Source organism: Lipotes vexillifer, unplaced genomic scaffold (genome assembly GCF_000442215.2).
Source record: "Lipotes vexillifer unplaced genomic scaffold, Lipotes_vexillifer_v1.1 scaffold543, whole genome shotgun sequence".
NCBI lineage: Eukaryota > Metazoa > Chordata > Mammalia > Artiodactyla > Lipotidae > Lipotes > Lipotes vexillifer.
In genome coordinates, this window is record NW_006799055.1 from 2,538,505 (window position 1) to 2,557,788 (window position 19,284).

Genomic DNA, 19,284 nt, shown 5'->3' on the forward strand with positions numbered 1-19,284 from the left:
AATAAAGGAAGCCCCCATAAGGCTATCAGCTGATTTCTCTACAGAAACGTTGCAGGCCAAAAGGGAGTAGCAAGATTTCAAAGTCCTGAAAGGGAAAAATACGCAACCTAGGATACCCTACCCAGCAAGATTATCATTTAGAATAGGAGAGATAAAGAATTTCTCAGACAAGCAAAAACTAAAAGAATACAGCAATACTAAACCTATCCTAAAGGAAATATTGAAAGGTCTTCTCCAAATAAAAAAGAAGAATCTATAGAAAAGAGAAAGTCACAAGTGGAAAGTAAATCACTTAAATAAGCCAGTACGAAGATTAAAAAAAAATAATTCTGTGAAAGTGATGATAATCACAATGAACAGCAAAAGGATGAACATGAAGATGTAAAAGAGGACACACCAAAAACATAAAACGGGGGGGGGGGGGGGGAGAGTAAGAAAATGTAGACTTTTTTTTCCTAGAATGTGTTTGGCAGTCATAATATAGGCTCAATCTAAGGCAAATAGATATAGGAAGGGGGTAACATACTTGAAAAACAGGGTTAACCACAAATCAAAAGTATACAATAGATTCACAGAAACCAAAGAGAACATAAGTATAATACAAAAGAAAATCATTAAACCACTAAAGAAAAAGGGACAAAGAAGAAATATAAAACCAATGAGAAAACAAGGTTTAAAGTGGCAGTAAATACGTATCTATCAATAATTACCTTAAATGTCAATGATTAAATGCTCCAATCGAAAGACACAGAGTAGAAGATTGGATTAAAAAAAAAAAGAGCCCACAATATGCTGCCTACAAGAGACCCACTTTAGGGCAAAGGACACATACATTGAAAGTGGGGGAATGGAAAAAGATATTTCACGCAAATGGAAATGACAAGAAGGTGGGGGTTGTAATTCTCAGACAAACTAGACTTTAAAACAAAGGCCATAAAGAAAGATAAAGAAGGACGCTATATAATGATAAAAGGATCAGTACAAGAAGACGATTTGACACTAATCAACATATATGTATGTACCTACTGTAAGAGCACCCAAATACATAAATACTAACAAACATAAAGGGAGAAATGGACAGGAATACAGTAACAGTAGGAGACTTTAACACCCCACTCAACATCAATGGACAGATCTTCTAGACAGAAAATCAGTAAAGCAATAAAGATCCTAACTGATAGAACAGAACAGTTAGACTTCATTTATATATTCAGGACATTACAACCAAAAAAAAACCCAGAATACACAATTCTTTTCAAGTACACATGGAACATTCTCTAGGATTGACCACATACTAGGGCAAAATACAAGCCTCATCAAATTTAAGAGTATAGAAATTATCTGAAGCATCTTTTCTGACCACAGTGGCATGCAACTAGGAATTAACCACAGAAAAAGACATGAGGGGGGAAAAAATGGTTACATGGAGACTAAACAATATGCTACTAAAAAACCAGTGGGTCAACAAGGAAATCAAAGAGGAAATTTAAAAATACCTTGAGATAAATTACAGTGAAAACACAACCATACAATATCTACGGGATGCAGCAAAAGCAGTTCTCAGAGAGAAGTTCATAGCAATACAGGCCTTCATCTCAAATAAACAACCTAATAAAAGAATAAGAAGGGCAAACAGAACCTAAAATCAGCAGGAGGAGGAAATAATAAAGATCAGAGGGTAAATCAATAAAATAGAGACTAGAAGAACAATAGAAAAATAATCAGTAAAACCAAGAGCTGGTTCTTTGAAAGGACAAACAAAATTGACAAACCTCTGGCCAGGCTCACCAAGAAGAAAAGAGAAAGAACCCAAATATACAAAATAAGAAATGAAAAAGGAGATATAACAGTCAATAGCGCAGAAATATAAAAACCATAAGGGAATACTATGAACAATTACATGCCAACAAATTCAACAGCCTAGAAGAAATGGACAAGCTTCTAGAAACAAACAGCCCCCCAAAACTGAATCAAGAAGAAATAGGTAATTTGAACAGAGCAGTCACTAGAAGTGAAATAGAATCTGCAATTTTAAAGTTCCCTACAAACAAAAAGTCCAGGACCCAGATGGCTTCAGAGGCGAATTCTACCAAACATACAAAAAGGAACTTACACCGCTACTTCTCAAACTCTTCCAGAAAACTGAAGAGGAGGGAACACTCCCAAAGACATTCTATAAAGCTATCATCACCCTGATACCAAAACCAGACAAAGACACGACCAAAAAAGAAAACTATAGGCTAATATCTTTGATGAATACAGACGCAGAAATTCTCAAGAAAATAACACATAAGATCATACACTATGACCAAGTGGGACTCACCCCAAGTTCGCAAGGATGGTTCAACATATGCAAATCAATCAACGTGATATACCACATCAACAAAAGACAAAAACCACGTAATCATCTCAACAGATGGAGAAAAAGCATTTGACAAAATTCAACATCCATTCATGATCTTAAAAAAAAAAAACTCTTACAAAAGTGGATATAGAGGGAACATATCTCAATATAGTAAAAGCTATTTATGACAGACCCACAGCCAATATAATACTAAATGGTGAAAAGCTGAAAGCCTTCCTGCTAAAATCTAGAACAAGACAAGGATGCCCACTTATCTCTTCTATTCAACATAGTATTGAAAGTCCTAGCGTCAACAATCAGACAAGAAATAAAAGGTATCCAAATTGGAAAGGAAGAGGTAAAATTGTCCTTATATGCAGATGATATGATACTATATGAGAAAAACTCCACACAAAAACTACTAGAACTGATCAACAAATTCAGCAAGTTAGCAGTATACAAGATTAACATTCAGAAATCAGTTGCATTTCTTTACACCAACAATGAACTATCAGAAAGGGAGTGTAAAAAACAATACCTTTTAAAATTGCACCCCCCAAAATAAAATACTTAGGAATGAACCTGACAAAAGGGTGACAGACCCTGAGAACTATAAAACATGAATAAAGAAACTGAAGATGACTCAAGGAAATGGAAGGATATCGATTGGAAGAATATTGTTAAAATGGCCATACTACCCAAAGCAATCTACATATTTAATGCAATCCCTATCAAATGACATTTCTCACAGAACTAGAATAATCTAAAATTCATATGGAACCATGAAAGACCCAGAATTGCCAAAGTAATCCTGAAGAAAAAGACAAAGCAGAAGGCATAACCCTCCCAGACTTCAGACAGTACTACAAAGCTACAGTAATTAAAACAGGGTGGTACTGGCACAAAAACAGACATATGGATCAATGGAACAGAATAGAGAGCCCAGAAATAAACCCATACACCTACAGTCAATTAATCTTTGACAAAGGAGGCAAGAATACACAATGGAAAAAGAGTCTCTTCAGCAAGTGGTGTTGGGAAAGTTGGACAGCCGCATGTAAATCAATGAAGATACACCATACACAGGTCTCACCATACACAAAAATAAACTCAAAATGGCTTAAAGACTTAAACATAAGACATGACACCATAAAACTCCTAGAAGAGAACATATGCAAAACTTTCTCTGATGTAAATCATACCAGTGTTTTCTTAGGTCAGTCTCCCAAGGCAACAGAAATAAAAACAAAAAACAAATGGGAACTAATCAAACTTAAGAACTTTTGCACAGCAAAGGAAACCATAAACAAAACAAAAAGACAACCTACAGAACAGGAGAAAATATCTGCAAATGGTGTGACCTACAAGGGCTTAATTTACAAAATATATAAGCAGCTCACAAGTCAACAACAACAAAAGAACCCAATTAAAAAATGGACAGAAGACCTAAATAGACATTTCTCCAAAGATGACATACAGATGGCCAATAAGCACATGAAAAGATGCTCAACATCACTAATTATAAGAGAAATGCAAATCAAAATTACAATGAGGTATCACCTCACACCAGTCAGAATAGCCATCATTAAAAAGTCTACAAATAACAAATGCTGGAGAGGGTGTGGAGAAAAGGGAACCCTCTTGCATTGTTGGTGGGAATGTAAATTGGAACAACCACTATGGAGAACAGCATGGAGGTTCCTTAAAAAACTAAAAATAGAGCTACCATATGATCCAGCAATCCCACTCCTGGGCATATATCTAGAGGAAACTGTAATTCAGAAAGAGACAGGCACCCCAGTGTCCACTGCAGCACTATTTACAATAGCCAAGAAGACATGGAAGCAACCTAAATGTCCATGGACAGAGGAATAAAGAAGATGTGGTACATGTATACAATGGACTACTACTACTCAGCCATAAAAAAAAAGAATGAAATAGTGCCATTTGCAGCATCATGGATGGACCTAGAGATTATCACACTAAGTGAAGTCAGACAGAGAAAGACAAATATCATGTGACATCACTTATATGTGGAATCTAAAATATGACACAAATAAACCTATGTATGAAACAGACTCACAGACATAGCAAACAGACAGGTGGTTGCCAAGGGGGAGGGGATTGGGGGAAGGGTGGAATGGGAGGTTAGGGTTAGCAGATGTAAGCTTTTATATATAGAATGGGTAAACATCAAGGTCCTACTGTATAGCACAGAGAACTAGCCAGTATCCTACAATAAACCATAATGGAAAAGATTACAAAAAATAATGTATATATATGTAAAACTGAATCACTTTGCTGTACAGCAGAAATTAACACAACACTGTAAATCAACTATACTTCAATTTAAAAATATACTGATCAAAAAAAAAAAAGCTGGAAGAATCAGACTCCCTGACTTCAGCCTATACTACAAAGCTACAGTCATCAAAACAGTATGGTACTGATATAGATCAATGGAACAGGATAGAAAGCCCAGAGATAAACACATGTGCATATGGTCACCTTATTTTTGATAAAGGAGGCAAGAATATACAATGGAGAAAAGACAGCCTCCTCAATAAGTGGTGCTGGGAAAACTGAATGGCTACATGTAAAATAATGAAATTAGAACATTTTCTAACACCATACACAAAAATAAACTCAAAATGGATTAAAGACTTAAATGTAAGGCTAGATACTTTAAAACTCTAAGGGGAAAACATAGGCAGAATACTCTTTGACGTAAATCACAGCAATATCTTTTAGGATCCACCTCCTAGAGTAATGAAAATAAAAACAAAAATAAACAAATGGGACCTAATTAAACTTAAAAGCTTTTGCACAACAAAGGAAACTATATACAAAATGAAAAGACAACCAACAGAATGGGAGAAAATATTTGCAAACGATGCGACTGACAAGGGATTAATCTCCAAAACATACAAATAGCTTATGCAGCTCTATATTTTAAAAAAACAACACAATTAAAAAAATGGGCAGATCGAAACAGACATTTCTCCAAAGAAGACATACAGATGGCCAAATAGCACATGAAAATAGGCTCAGAATTGCTAATTATTAGAAAAATGCAAATCAAAATTACAATGAGGTATCACCTCACACCAGTTAGAATAGCCATCATTAAAAAGTCTACAAACAATAAATGCTGGAAAGGGTGTGGAGAAAAGGGAACCCAACAACACTGTTGGTGGGAATGTAATTGGTACAACCACTATGGAGAACAGTATGGAGGTTCCTTAGAGAACTAAAAACAGAGCTACCATACAATCCAGCAATCCCACTCCTGGGCATATATCCAGAGAAAACCATAATTCGAAATGATACAGGCAACCCAATGTTCACTGCAGCTCTATTTACAATAGCTGAGACATGGAAACAACCTAAACGTCCATCGACAGAGGAACAGATAAAGATGTGGTACGTGTATACAATGGAATACTACTCAGCCATAAAAAAGAGTGAAATAATGCCATTTGCAGCAACATGGATGGACGTAGAGGTTATCATACTAAGTGAAGTCAGACAGAGAAAGACAGTTATCATATGTCACTTATATGTGGAATCTAAAAAAAATGATACAAATCAACTTATTTACAAAACAGAAACAGAGCCATGGACTTCGAAAACACACTTCCAGTTACCAAAGGGAAACATGGTGGGGAGGGATAAATTAGCAGTTTGGGGTTAACATAAACACACTACTACATATAAAATAGATAACCAACAAAGACCTACTGTATAGCACAGGGAACTCTATGCAATATTCTGTAATAACCTATATGTGAAAAGAATCTGAAAAAGAATGGATATGTATATATGTGTAACTGAACCACTTAGCTGTACACCTGAAACACAACACTGTAAATCAACTATATTCCAATATAAAATTAAAAAATAAATACACAGGATAGTAAAATCTATTTTTGAGCCCACCTATGTCAAAAGAATACCTGTCAATAAACAGCCACTGTTCTGTGGATTCTCAGAGGTCTCTATTTTATGCAAACCCGTATTCAACAACTGTGGGTCAGAGGGGCCGCCACCTAGGGTAGCAGCTCTGGTTTTCCTAAGAGGGAGGCTCTTCCACTGTGATTTGCTGGGTGTACCAGACAACTGCTCATCTGTGTTTTGTTTTTTTTGCAGAAGATTCAGAATAATGAAAATAACCTGCACTGTCTTAAAATATCAGGCCACTGTGTGGGACTCTAATGCATCCCAGGAGCCTTTTTAAATGCTGATCACTGAGCTAAGAAAGTAGACCAGATGAGACGTTCTAGCATGTTGTTTATTGCGCCCCAACAATGATGCACGTAACATGGTGTGTAGTTATAACAAAGGTGAACAGGCTATAAAAAGCCTTGCCACTAATTTTTCTTGATTTGTTTTTGTTTATAGTGCCCTTCACAGCTGCCATGATATAGTTTTGCGAAGAAGTTACTTGGGAAGCTGGGGCTTCAGTATCGTTGGTGGATATGAAGAAAACCACACCAATCAGCCTTTCTTCATTAAAACCATTGTCTTGGGAACTCCTGCTTATTACGATGGAAGATTAAAGTGAGTCTTGTTATGTTTAATGATGTACTTTGTGTTTATTCTAGACTGGGGTCAGCTCCAAATCCAGCCTGATGTCTGTTTTTATAAAGTTTTATTTGGAACATGCGCACGCTCACTCGTTTGCGTATCACCCACGGCTGCTTCTGAGCCACGATGGCAGAGCCAAGTGGCTGTGACAGAGACCAGTGATTCGCAGAGCCTGAGATATTTATCTACCATCTGGCCCTTTACAGAGCAGTTTGCCAGCCCTGATCTAGACTGAAGCATCACCTTTACCATCTTGGCACTCATAGGTTCAGGGCCTGTTATTAGATTAACAAAATAAAGCTGAGTCGTTTGGACACATTGTGACGTGACAACTTGCTCTGAACACTTGGGTCCAGTCCTGTTATTAGGTAACTTTTTCTCAACAGCACTTATGTCAGCCTTTCAATTTATGCAAGTCCACATGGGAGGGATTTTGTTGCATTTCTTGTTATATCCCTGGCAGCCATCACAGGGCCTCGCATATGTAGTAAAGTCTTCGTCAACACTGGATGGATGATGTGCGGGCCAGGCACAGGACTAGGTGCTGGGCACGGGTTACTGAATCTTCTTAGTAACCTGTGAGGTAAGTGCTGCTGTGGTTCCTATTTTATACGCAAGATAACTGAGGCTTCAACAGGTTAAAAACCTGCCCACAGTCGGAACAGCTGGAAATAGTTGACAGTGATTTAAACCAGGACTGTGTGGCTCAGAGCCTTTGCCATTCAGCCCTGCTACTGTCACCACTGGGCAAAAAGTACTCTCTCAATCTCTGTGCCGCCTCTTTTTCAAAGCTCGGGCACGGTGAGAAGTAAGAGGTGTTATATCAAGAGATTATACAAGCAGAGGAGACGGGTGACTAAGTTCTTAGTGCCTAGTTTTGGATGAAAGAAACGGTTCTTAAAAAGTGGATGCTGGCAGCCTAGTCAGAGTGCTGCACAAATGGGGAGTTTACACTGTTTGCAAACACAGAGTGACAGCTCAAGAATATTGGGACTAGTCGATCAGGGTTAGTGTGCCAGGATAAGATCAGTCTTATCCTGACACAGATGGGAAAAAATCGTTATTTTAGGAGGAAAGAGGAATGGGGGGATGACTTAACCGTTCTCTTAGCCAAGTTACTCAACCAGTGTGGGCCTCATGCAGATTATAAACTAACTTCCACTTACTTCCGAAAGGAAACTAAAGTAGCTCACAGTAAAGTAGCGTATTTGTACTCAGACTAAAGGCTGAAAATCATAAAGGCTAGAAAGGTCTTCGGATTCATCATCTGTTTGTGGTAATTCGCCTTGGAGGACAGTGAGCGTGCGTAGCCGATAGAGGAGGTGCGGGTCTTATTCTCAATTTAATTGAGCCCTCAAATGTATGAGCGGTAAGGATGACCAATGAAAATCAGCAACACCGTCCAAATGTATCATCTGGTATTTTTAAAAGAGGCAGCAGGGGCTTCCCTGGTGGCGCAGTGGTTGAGAGTCCACCTGCCAATGCAGGGGACACGGGTTTGTGCCCCGGTCCGGGAGGATCCCACGTGCCGCGGAGCGGCTGGGCCCGTGAGCCATGGCCGCCGAGCCTGCGCGTCCGGAGCCTGTGCTCCGCAACGGGAGAGGCCACAGCAGTGAGAGGCCCATGTACCACCAAAAAAAAAAAAAAAAAAAGGGCAGCAGATTTATTCTCTTAACTATATGTCGCTTAAGCATATATGAAAATTATTCTGCTTGCCCTTAAAATCATCTACCAGTTAGAGGAGAGGCTGGCAAGGGGTGTCCTTGATTGGCAAGGGAAAGCCAACATAGGCTTAAAAATCACCCCAGATGTCTCTCAAAGTAAACAGTATAGGCTACTCATTGACAGTGGTTAAGTGTGGTTTTCCTGCGAAGCAAGTCCCGGGATGACAATTTCAGAATCACAGAAACAGTGACTGTCTCTGTCTGTTGTTGTGCAGGTGTGGAGACATGATCGTGGCCGTAAACGGCCTGTCGACCGTGGGCATGAGCCACTCGGCGTTGGTCCCCATGCTGAAGGGGCAGAGGAACAAAGTCACACTGACAGTGGTCTGCTGGCCTGGCAGCCTGGTGTAGACTCTGAAGTTGGTTTTAAGTCAAACATCTTCCTTTTTTTAGGGTTTGGAAAGAAAACCCTTTGGTTTTGTCGAGTTTCTGTTTGTAAGGGGCTGCAGACACAGCTGGGTATATGCAGGGTCAAAACTGCTAGGCTCGTCCTTCGTTATCGAAATGGTTTCCTTCCGTTTGCCAGCTCAGTGCCCGGCTTCCACTAACCCTGTGAGACCACATTTTCAGAATTCAGATTCTCAGCTGTCAAAATGTGAGCTATAATAAAGAATGAAGTCTGCCCAAACTGTGAGCCAGCCGGCTGGGTCAGATGACTTCTGGTGGCTCTGTTTTCACTAACTGAGTCATAAAATGAGTTCCACGTGCCCAAGACGGGCAGCACATACTGCCCCTGGGGCGGCACTGCTGGGAATGGATGCGTTCGGAGTTTGGATGAGGCTTTCCCAGTTTACACCGGTGCCACATTTCAAAACTTCATACTGTTTATAAGGTGATTTTTCTGGCTTATTTTATTTCTACTTTAATCTCAGTACTCATAGATGAAGATATTAAGTCTGAGACCCCTAAAGAGATTTTTTAAAAATAATGTACCATTATTAGAATAGTAGAGAATAAAAGATAACACTATCCAGTGACAAAGGAATTTGGGAGATAATTATAGTTTAGAGCTGGAGATGGTAAAAGCTGCATTTACTTGGACAGTCCAAAAGCATTAAAGATTCATTTCCAAAAGAACGTTTTGTTATGTAGGAAAATTTTGAAGCAGTTTGTGGTAAAAATCGTTTTCTAGAGTTTGTATTATACTCCTGTCAGCAAACTTGGCTGGAAATGTTTCATGATTTATGCCATTAGATGATAAAAATGAAACCATATTGCTGTTAAATGCACATTCATATATATCACAGCTAAGTAGCAGACACACCTTTTTTATTTTATTCTCTTGAGTGTTTTAGAAACCGTTATTTTTCCCCATTATTTCTTTACTTAGTTATTTCAGGAAAAATTCCGAAAGATACTAACATGTGAAACCTGCTATGCCAGAGTTTTAAAAAACTTTTCAGTCAGTCCTTCTTGGTCACTAGACTATCTCATGTTTTTTTGACATGTTTTTGAAAACTGACCAGCCCATTTTGTTTGTCTTTTAACCATCACAGTTGTCCATTGGAAGCACACATAAAGAAGTGAATAAGAGGAAAGTCTTTACCTTGTGAATATTATGCATACTTGAAAAAAGTTTCATTTAGAAATTTAGTTCAGAATCTGAGCTAATTTACAAGTGACCTCTAATAAATGGTGTTGATGATCAGAGAATGTATTTCAGAATACTACAGTATATTATGAAGCATGACCACTTTATTTCAAAACTTAGCAGTTGCCTTGCTGGGGTTTATTGTTTCTGTAGCGTGTCACAGATTATTCCAGTGAGTTTTTTAACGATTTTTTTAAAACATATCTCTTGACTAAATAAGAAATGGCAACAATAATCGTTACTGACTTGTCCAACCCCTCAGCGACACTGTATGATCAGCAGTTAACCAAGATACAGTGGAATGCCCTATGCAGTATATTACTGTTATGTGATGATTGGCTTTTGAAGCAATTTGATATTGAAATGCTTTGTTATTCTAATTGACATAGAACAAGTTTTTTTCCTGCTCCCCAAATAGAATTTTGTAGCCTACTTTGCTATTTTTTAAAACATTTTGTAAGAATGCATCATTCTTGGGGAGTGGTCACCCGTCAACAAATATCCTAACTGCCACTTTGTTATAAATAAAATGCTTACAGCGAACCTGGTGATAAAATGAATATTTTGAAAGACGACTTTTTTTCAACATTATTTTTATCATGGAAATCTTGAAATCAGTTTAAGCTAATTTGGTTTTATTATTAAAGACTATAGCTGTTGGTCAGAATGATATTTGGTGATGGAAACTTGTTCATAATTTATTGATACTGTCGAAATATGTGAATTCTCTCATTTTAAGCTTAGATATTTTGATTTCTTCTGTGCCTTCAGTTTAAATTACTTCAGGATTTTTCAGGTGTTTAAATAATGGTGTGATAATCATTTAGGATGGCAATAAAAATCATCCTTTCCGTAAGAGCTACATTGTCTCTTTTCCTGCACAGCAGATGCTGACTCATGTGTGGTCCTTGTTTTTGTTCGTGGCATCTTGTCATCACTATGATATCCCAAGCTTGAAGACTTGGGATCATGAATCCATCTCCTAATTCTCACTGCTGTAGGCAGAACACAGGTGATCCCTACTGACACTCGGGATCTCAGCCTGCGCAGGACCTCTAGACGGTGGCCACTGAGGACCAGAAATGTGACTAGTGCCACGTATTGACATGCTAGTACCTTGGACATATTGGGTTGTATAAAGTTATTAATTTGACCAGTTTTTTACTTTAATGTGGTTACTAGAAAACCAAATCACCTCTATGGCTCACCTTGCATTTCTACGGGACGGCAGCACTGGTTTCCTCACCTGCACCGACCAGGCAGTCCTGACACTGGGATTTCTGTTCTTGTAGAGCTCTGCTCACTCCCTGCATTAAAAAAAAAAAAAAAAAAAAGTTTTAGTTGAAAGTTAGCTCCCAATTTCCTAGTAAGTTAAGCTCAAACCAAGGCCTCTGGTCCAACCCCAATCAGGATTTCCACAGCTCCGGAGGCCCACGCACCTCCACACACACTGGTAGTGTTCCCTCCTGTGCCCCTGTGGTGCTTTCCCTTCTCTGCACGTTCACATGGTCCCGTGTCTGGAGGCATAGCTTGAACGCCGCCCCCTCTTGCCTCCACTTCCCACTTTCAAGAAAATGATCCTCCTTATGATGAATCTCAGCAGGCCTTTATACTGGACTTTATTTTGGCTACGATCACGTACTTCTGTCATAGTTTTAAGTACCGTCTTTGATTGCCACCTTGCCATTCTGAATACCACTGATGCCCTGGGTCTGTAGCTCCCAGTCTGTAGACTAAGCATCCTGTTGCTTTAGGGCCCCTAAATCTCAGTCCTGCAAAACTGAATTTTCCCAAGCCTCTGCCTACTTCCACTCTTTCGAGTCAGACTCTCACGACAGCAGAGTAACTTTCCTAAACCCCAACCGGATCATCACTGACCGCATCCCTGCCCTGTGTGCAGGTCTTCAGCAGTTCCGCGTCGTCTGCACAGCGGCTCAGCACCACGTGGAAGGCCCCTCACGACCTGGTCCCACCTCCCCTGCCTCTCTTCTAAACCACCACCCACCCCCTGCCCTCCTGGGTCTCCGTGGCTGGCTTGGCTCAAGTGACATCACCTCCTTGAGAAATCATTATCGACCTCTCAGGGCAAACACCCTTCTCCTAAAAGGTTTTATTACATTGCATTTTTATGGTCACGATGTGTGCTAGAACAACTTGTCAGGCAGATGCTTGAATACCACTGTTTCAGACAGTTTTTAAAACCAGACATTGAATATCAGATTCTGCACCTCCTGAAGAACCCAAGGTATTCCAGAGAGAGAAGCTAGGCCTCCTGTGCTTTTCTGTTCTAGGGTCACATCCAGGACACGTGACCCCCAGCTGTCACATCTCCTTAGGTCTTCCTTGGCTGTGAGGCCACTTTCTCAGACTTTCCTTGTTTATGAGGATCTTGACAGTGCTGAAAAGGATAGACGGGGACATTGCAGGACGTGCTCTATTGGCGTTCGTCTGCTGTTCCTCACGAGTAGACTGGGATTACGGGCTTGGGGGATGAAGAGCGCCATTCTCCTGTCGTCTGGAGGGCACGGACTGTCCACAGGATTTATGACCATTGATGCTGCCCCTGACCGCCCGGCCCAAGTGTGTCCGGCTTCTCCACAGGGAAGTACTCTTCCGTCTAACCCTCCCTCTCCAGCCAAAAGCTCTGTCCCCTCTGCACTGTCGGCTCCGGCCACCCCTGCAGTCTAACGTGACCACCAGTACTGCGGTTCCTCCAATTAGTCATTACTATGATTGTTCTGAACAGTCAAGATTTCTTTAGATTTAGTTTCTGAACTATGTGAAATACAGAAAAACTGACACCAGCACAGTTTGTAGTGGTTCTTACTACAATAATATCCCACAAGGAACATGTGAAGAGTTATTGACGCCCCCACGTTCACTGCAGCATTGTTCACAATAGCCAAGATCTGGAAATAACCTACATGTCCATCAGTGGATAAAGACGTGGTGTATGTAAACAATGGAATACTGTTTAGCCGTAAGAAATCATTCCTGCCATATGGGACAACATGGATGGACCTGGGGGGCATCATGCTAAATTAGATAAGTCAGTGAGGAGGACAAATACCAAACCATCTCATATGTGGAATCTTAAAACAGATTGCTGGTTTGCCAGAGGTGTGGGGGGCAGGGGGTGGAATAGGTGAAGGGGGTCAAAAGGTACAAACTTCCAGTTATAAAATAAGTCATGAGGATGTCAAGTACAGCGTGGGGACTATAGTTGATACTGCATCGCCTATTTGAAAGTCGCTGAGGAGTAGATCTTAAAAGTTCTCATCACAAGAAAAAAAAGTTCTAATGGTATGGTGACGATGTTAGCAAGACGTACTGTGGTCATTCTGCAATGTATGCAAGTGTCAAATCTCGCACACCTGAAGCTAATGTTTTAAGTCAATTATACCTTTAGAAAAACGTGTGGGAAACAGACCAGAGTGGGATTAAAGGCAACTTATTGACCTAAACGAGCTGGGAGCTGTGCTGCAGCCCAGATGTCAGGGGAGGTTTCACGAAAGCGTGGGATGCAGCGCCGTCCTCACCATCCTGCTGCCAGTTTCCAAGCTGTCTGGAGTCACTAAAGCAGTTCTTCACTTTCCAGACGGGAAAAAAGGGAGTTGCAGAGATCACTGTCAGCAACTTAGCCAGAGCAAACACAGCTTGTGTTAAACCCAGAGATAGCTCCCATAGGAAGAGCTGGGAGGCAGATCTGGGGGGTTCGTTTTCTCAGGACACCGCGCCACGTGAGCTGGTTTTCAGACAGAGCAGCCCTCCCTCCCTCACAGCTGTTGCACTTTTCTCCCTACAGAACCACGGCTACAGCTTCCTGATTTCCATTCTTTTGCGTATTAAAGTGGGCTGCTGCTTTACTGCTCAAACGCTTGAGACTTTAGTCAGATAAGTGGATGCTTAAAGTTGAATGTGAAGTGAACCAACCTGGATAAGCGTCTAAGGTTACCTCACCCGTTCATCATGCCTGAAGGTCTCGTCGGACCGTAGAGTAAACACCCCATCCGTTGATTTTTTTCTTTTTTCTTTCTGGCTGCACCACGGGGCACGTGGGATCTTGGTTCCCCAGCCAGGGATCGAACCCCCCGCTCCCTGCCGTGGAAGCACGGAGTCCTAACCACTGGACTGCCAGGGAAGTCCCTCCCCATTCGTTCAGATTTAACTGACCTGCAGTATTAAAGCTAAGAGCTGAAGTAAGATATTCTTAAAGTGCCAACTGAAGTCAAGGTATTCAATAAACGGAGAGTGGGGTGTTTAGGCTGCACGCTGACGCATACTGTTTAAGTTGCCTTTAAATACCCAAGCACTGTTCAAGTGATTGACGTGTTTCTTTACCACGTGGTCGTTTAAACAAAAACAGCACCTACCGTGTGCACAAGACACAGATGGGCTCTGGATCACTGCTTTGTAACACGTGACCTCGTCTGTCGTAACCCAGACTCCCCTGCGTTTGTCCACACTTGGTGATAAATGAACCAGCATAGATTCCAGCGGCCTCTGGTGACCTGCTGCCCAGTTAGGGGATGAGAATTCAGAAAGTGAGCCTTCTCTCTTCAGTCTCTCTGCCTACTGAAGGGGAGGTTTCAACTCCTCGGGGTCCTTATGAGAAAGCTCTTTTGCCTTTTCAGTGTAAATCTAAGCCAACTGGTTTCTATGGCAACACGGAAGCTCTCTATAAGTGATGTACCGACGCCCCGCGCCCACTGTCTGTAAAGTGCCAAGTAAGAGACGCGGAATCTTTACCAGCAAAGGAGCTAAGCGACCAGCCTGTGGGGACCCTGCGGCCACCTGCCCGCGGCCCAGAGCAGGCGTCCCACTTGGGAGGGCGGCTGCAGCCCCCGCGCCGCCTGCGAACACAGTGACTCCCACCGGCGCTGTTCACTTGCTCACCTGCTAGTCATCCTTTGAGAATGGGGCTCTTTATGAACTTTTACCAGTTCTCACCTGCTTCCTCGAGAAGTTTCTGTTTAAGGGTGACTCCAACTACCACCCTTCCTTGGACCGCCCTTAGAACTACCACTAGTTCTAGAGAGATCTGGAAAGATCTACCTCTTAGACTCTGATGGAAGAGAAGTGACAGTTATCCAACATGGACGTTCTGGGGGTGTTACAAACAAAGTTTTCCTTTACTTTGCCTAGATTCTATGAAAAAGTCCTCTGTCGCCCACGACTCAGAACCAATCAATGCAAGAGTGTCTTAGGTCACGGGACGTGTTGAGTCGCACACCCTGCCTCTCCCAGGGTGGTCTGTGCAGATGCACACCCTCCCCGGGCCTGGGCTGGCCTCCTGCTCCTGGGGCCCCCGCCTGCCGACAGTGGTGGGTGCTCAGGGCACCAAAGCTTGTCCTGCGGATAACTAGTAAACGCCTGAGGAAAAGGAGTTCTTGTCTCACCTTGTTACGGAAGGAACCAGGTCCATCTGCCCGCCGCGTCAGGAGCCACAACACGTGGGACGCCAACGTCTGCAGCAAACACACGGCCTACCCGCAAGCCAGCCAAGCGCAGAAACCCACTCACTGGAAGGCAAGGGGCGGGGGTACTTAAGGGACGCGGGACGAAGACGCAGGCGCCCCGGGCGTGGGGGGCGGGGAAAAGGGACTGGCAGAAGCTGCGTCCTCGCGGCTCTGCGCAGGCGTAACTAGACTGCGGGCCTCGGCGCTCCAAGCCGGAGGCCCGGGGCACGAGCTCAGGGCGGGGCTTTGGGACCTCTCACTTCCAACAGCCTCGGAGCCTGTAACCCTCACGCACGCCCCCTTGGAGGGTCGGCGGTCCTATCCAGTCTTAACAGGCTCCGCGTGAATTAGACACAGCTGACGCCAAGATCCTAGAAAACATCTTGTTTCGGCTCTGTGCCGCGCGGAGGACACGCTGGTCCTTCGTAACAGTTCAGACGACCTTGATTGGTGAAGGCAGGTTACAGGTGAAATGCATCTAACTAACGGTTACCCGCGGTTTCTCTCTCATCCATAGCCGTTCCAAAGGCTGTGATGTCCTTGTGTCAACCACGTCCCCACACCCTATATACTAAAGTCTTTCCCCTCACTGACCCCAAATCATAGAACCTTAGAATTGGAAGGTCCTTATCCATGTTCCTGGTATGGGAACCACTTCTATAAAATGATCATCTAGCTCCTGCTTGAATGCTCCCATGACAGGGACCTCACCACTTCATTTCTAAGTGTAAGTGGCTGCTTTTTCAGTAGAGTTTGTCCCTGTCGCTCTTCACAGCTACAGTGTGGAAATTTGGGCAGGGGGAGGGGGAGTCTCTTCATTTGTTACTTTTAATATCTAAATGACTTAGGCAGGTACAACAGGCAAAACACTTACTGATTCGTCTTCACCCAGCAAATATTGAGCATCTACTGTGTGCCAGGTATTTACTCAGAATCCATCAGTTACCAAGAGGAAGCTACCTCCTGAGCTTACATTCTACAGAGGGGAATAATAAACAAATGAAGAAATAACATACTTTTAGATGGCGATAAATGCTATGAAGAAAATAAAGCCAGGTACATGGCGAACATGTGATGCAGTGAACGGGGTGGGAGAGACGGTCAGGGAAGGCCTCTCTTAAGGAGGCACAAGAGGCAGGACACAGGGTCGCTGTTGCAGGTCAGATTGTGTGTGGGTGTCGACTGTTTGCCAACTACCAGAAGCTTCCATCCCATTCACTGGTGACCTCACTCTAGGACGACAGTGCCAATATGGTGGGCTCCAGGCTCATGGCACGCTCGCTGGACCCCTACTCCTTTTCTCGGGCTCTGTAACAGGAGCACCGAGAGAGGCTGGTACCCACACAACACTAATCTAGAGGGAGGCCAGCTGCTCCGCACAGGGGATGGAAGCAGAGAGGACTGGATCCGCTGCGGCCACTGACCTGGAAGTGGCCTAGAAGACCCTAGAAGCCTAGAAGACCAGGGGCAGAGTCCAGTTAACCTCGGACCTCAGCCTCTCGCCTGTAAGGGGAGAAGAATACTGCTTACCTCGCTAGAGGGCTGCCAGCTCTAGAGATGCTGCGTATGAGGTGGCTGACGCATTGTGAAAAGAGGTGACGGCTGCAGTTACGTGCGGGCACCAAGAGATGCCGGCTCCCCAGCTCACCCCCGGCAATTATCAAGAAATCGCGCTTCAAGTGAGTTGTCTACTTTAGAGGTTCCTCTGAACTCAAGCTTTTGTTGACACTCAGCATTGTGCACGTTTCCTAAACACAATGCACCGATCGGCAGGTTCTCTCACGCACCTTCGTCTCAGACCTGCGTCCCCTTCCCCAGACGTGGCGCTGAGCTTTCCCACGGCCAGGCTCGCCGGTCCCTCCAGGAGCGCCCAGACCAGCCTCTCGAACCCTGCTGACCCTTCCAGCCCAGCCCCAGGGCCAGCTGCAGCCAGCCTCCCAGCACTGCGCGCCCTAGTTCCGACTCCCCCACGGCAGCGCCGTCTGCCCCTCGGCTGGGCTTGTGCGCCCCTCAGGCGCCCTCTGACCGCAGGCTCCTCCTCGGGCTGAGCCCCCTGCGGCTCTGAGCTCCTTCAGGTCTGGGGATCAGCCGCCATACCTGACAGTGCTTGGCTCAGCGGTCTCCATTCAACAGTGTCGGAAGCTGAGGATGAGATTGTGAAATGGTCTCTGGATGACGTCCTTGGTGATTCTTTTTTTTGTTTTTTTGTTTTTTTGTTTGCGGTACGCGGGCCTCTCACTGTTGTGGCCTCTCCCGTTGCGGAGCGCAGGCTCCGGACGCGCAGGCTCAGCGTCCACGGCTCACGGGCCCAGCCGCTCCGCGGCGTGTGGGATCTTCCCGGACCGGGGCACGAACCCGCGTCCCCTGCATCGGCAGGCGGACTCTCAACCACTGAGCCACCAGGGAAGCCCCTCGGTGATTCTTAAGAAAACAGGCTCCATGGCGGGGTGGGGCTGGGCAGAGCAGTGCCGAGGGTGAGGGAGTGGATGGAGGCCGCCGAGAAAGCTGCTCTTGCAAGATGTTTGGCAGACATGCAAGCATTCGTGGACGAAAGGACAACGTCTGGGATCCTCCAGCAAACAAAGAGGGAGAAATGGGAACAACAGAAGGGAGTAAGGGGATGTTTGAAATTTTCCATAATAAAAATAGCACAATAGCAGAAACCAACCAACAGAAAAGTTTGGAGGTGAGAAAAAAAAAGCTGTCGTTGCCCAGACCCCTGTGGTTTGAAATCAGTACAATGAACCTGTATGAGGAACACGAGTGTGATTAATTTATTTTTGCTTACCTATTTGGGCATCGTTTCTAGGCAAATTCGCTAGTTTTTGTCTTCCCACATGTTCAAGGGCAACTGACCGACGACTAACATCATAACTCCGCACATCTGTCCACAACATTCCATACCATCAATAGCTTTACCCTCACACTTTGTGCGTTCACTACAAATTTTCCTTTCGATTCTCATAATAACCTTAGAAGGTCTGTTCAGTATAGATTATTCCCATTTGTTAAGTGAAGAAAACTGAGGTTAAGTGGCTTACTTACTTGCACAAAAGTGGCAAATGGAAAAATACGCACCAGAATCCAGAAGCCCCACTGTCCCTGCCCACCACCTGCTACAGACTCTACCTCAGTGCATTGTGTTAGCATCCTGAAACCTGGAGGAAGAATTGCTCTCCACCTCTTTACATCCGCCTTCCCCGTGAGGAGTGCTTCGGGGTGGTCACCATTCATTCAACAAACGTGAGGATGAGGACAGCCTGGCACTGTGGGACATTCGCAGGGTAAGGAGCCAAGTCAGAAGAAATGTTAAAACATTATCGTATTCTGCCGGACCTCGGAGAGGCCAGGAGTTAAAAGCTCTACCGAGTAGGAAGGCTGCAAGGTTGCAAACTATGCTAAATCTACGTTCTGCTTTACGCTTACCCTTGACTTTGAAAAAGATTGGCGTTCTTGGTTCATAGTGTCAAACCGGCTGAGTTCAGCCCACCCCCCTGTATCTGAGCTCTTTGCTTTCGAACTCTTCCGTTTCAATTTCTGAACAGGAGAACGCCCTTGGAGGCCTCTTCTCCGCTCTTC

General features: G+C 43.7%; 1 protein-coding gene across 1 annotated transcript in view; it reads left to right on the plus strand.

Annotated features, from left to right (window-relative positions):
* LNX2 (ligand of numb-protein X 2) overlaps positions 1-9,006 on the plus strand; it is a 43,240-nt gene extending 34,234 nt beyond the window's left edge. The window contains exons 8-9 of the mRNA XM_007471446.1: positions 6,746-6,904; positions 8,871-9,006. Of these exons, the coding sequence (XP_007471508.1) occupies positions 6,746-6,904; positions 8,871-9,006 (295 nt within the window). The remainder of the gene's footprint in view (positions 1-6,745; positions 6,905-8,870) is intronic.
* Positions 9,007-19,284: the final 10,278 nt, after the last annotated feature.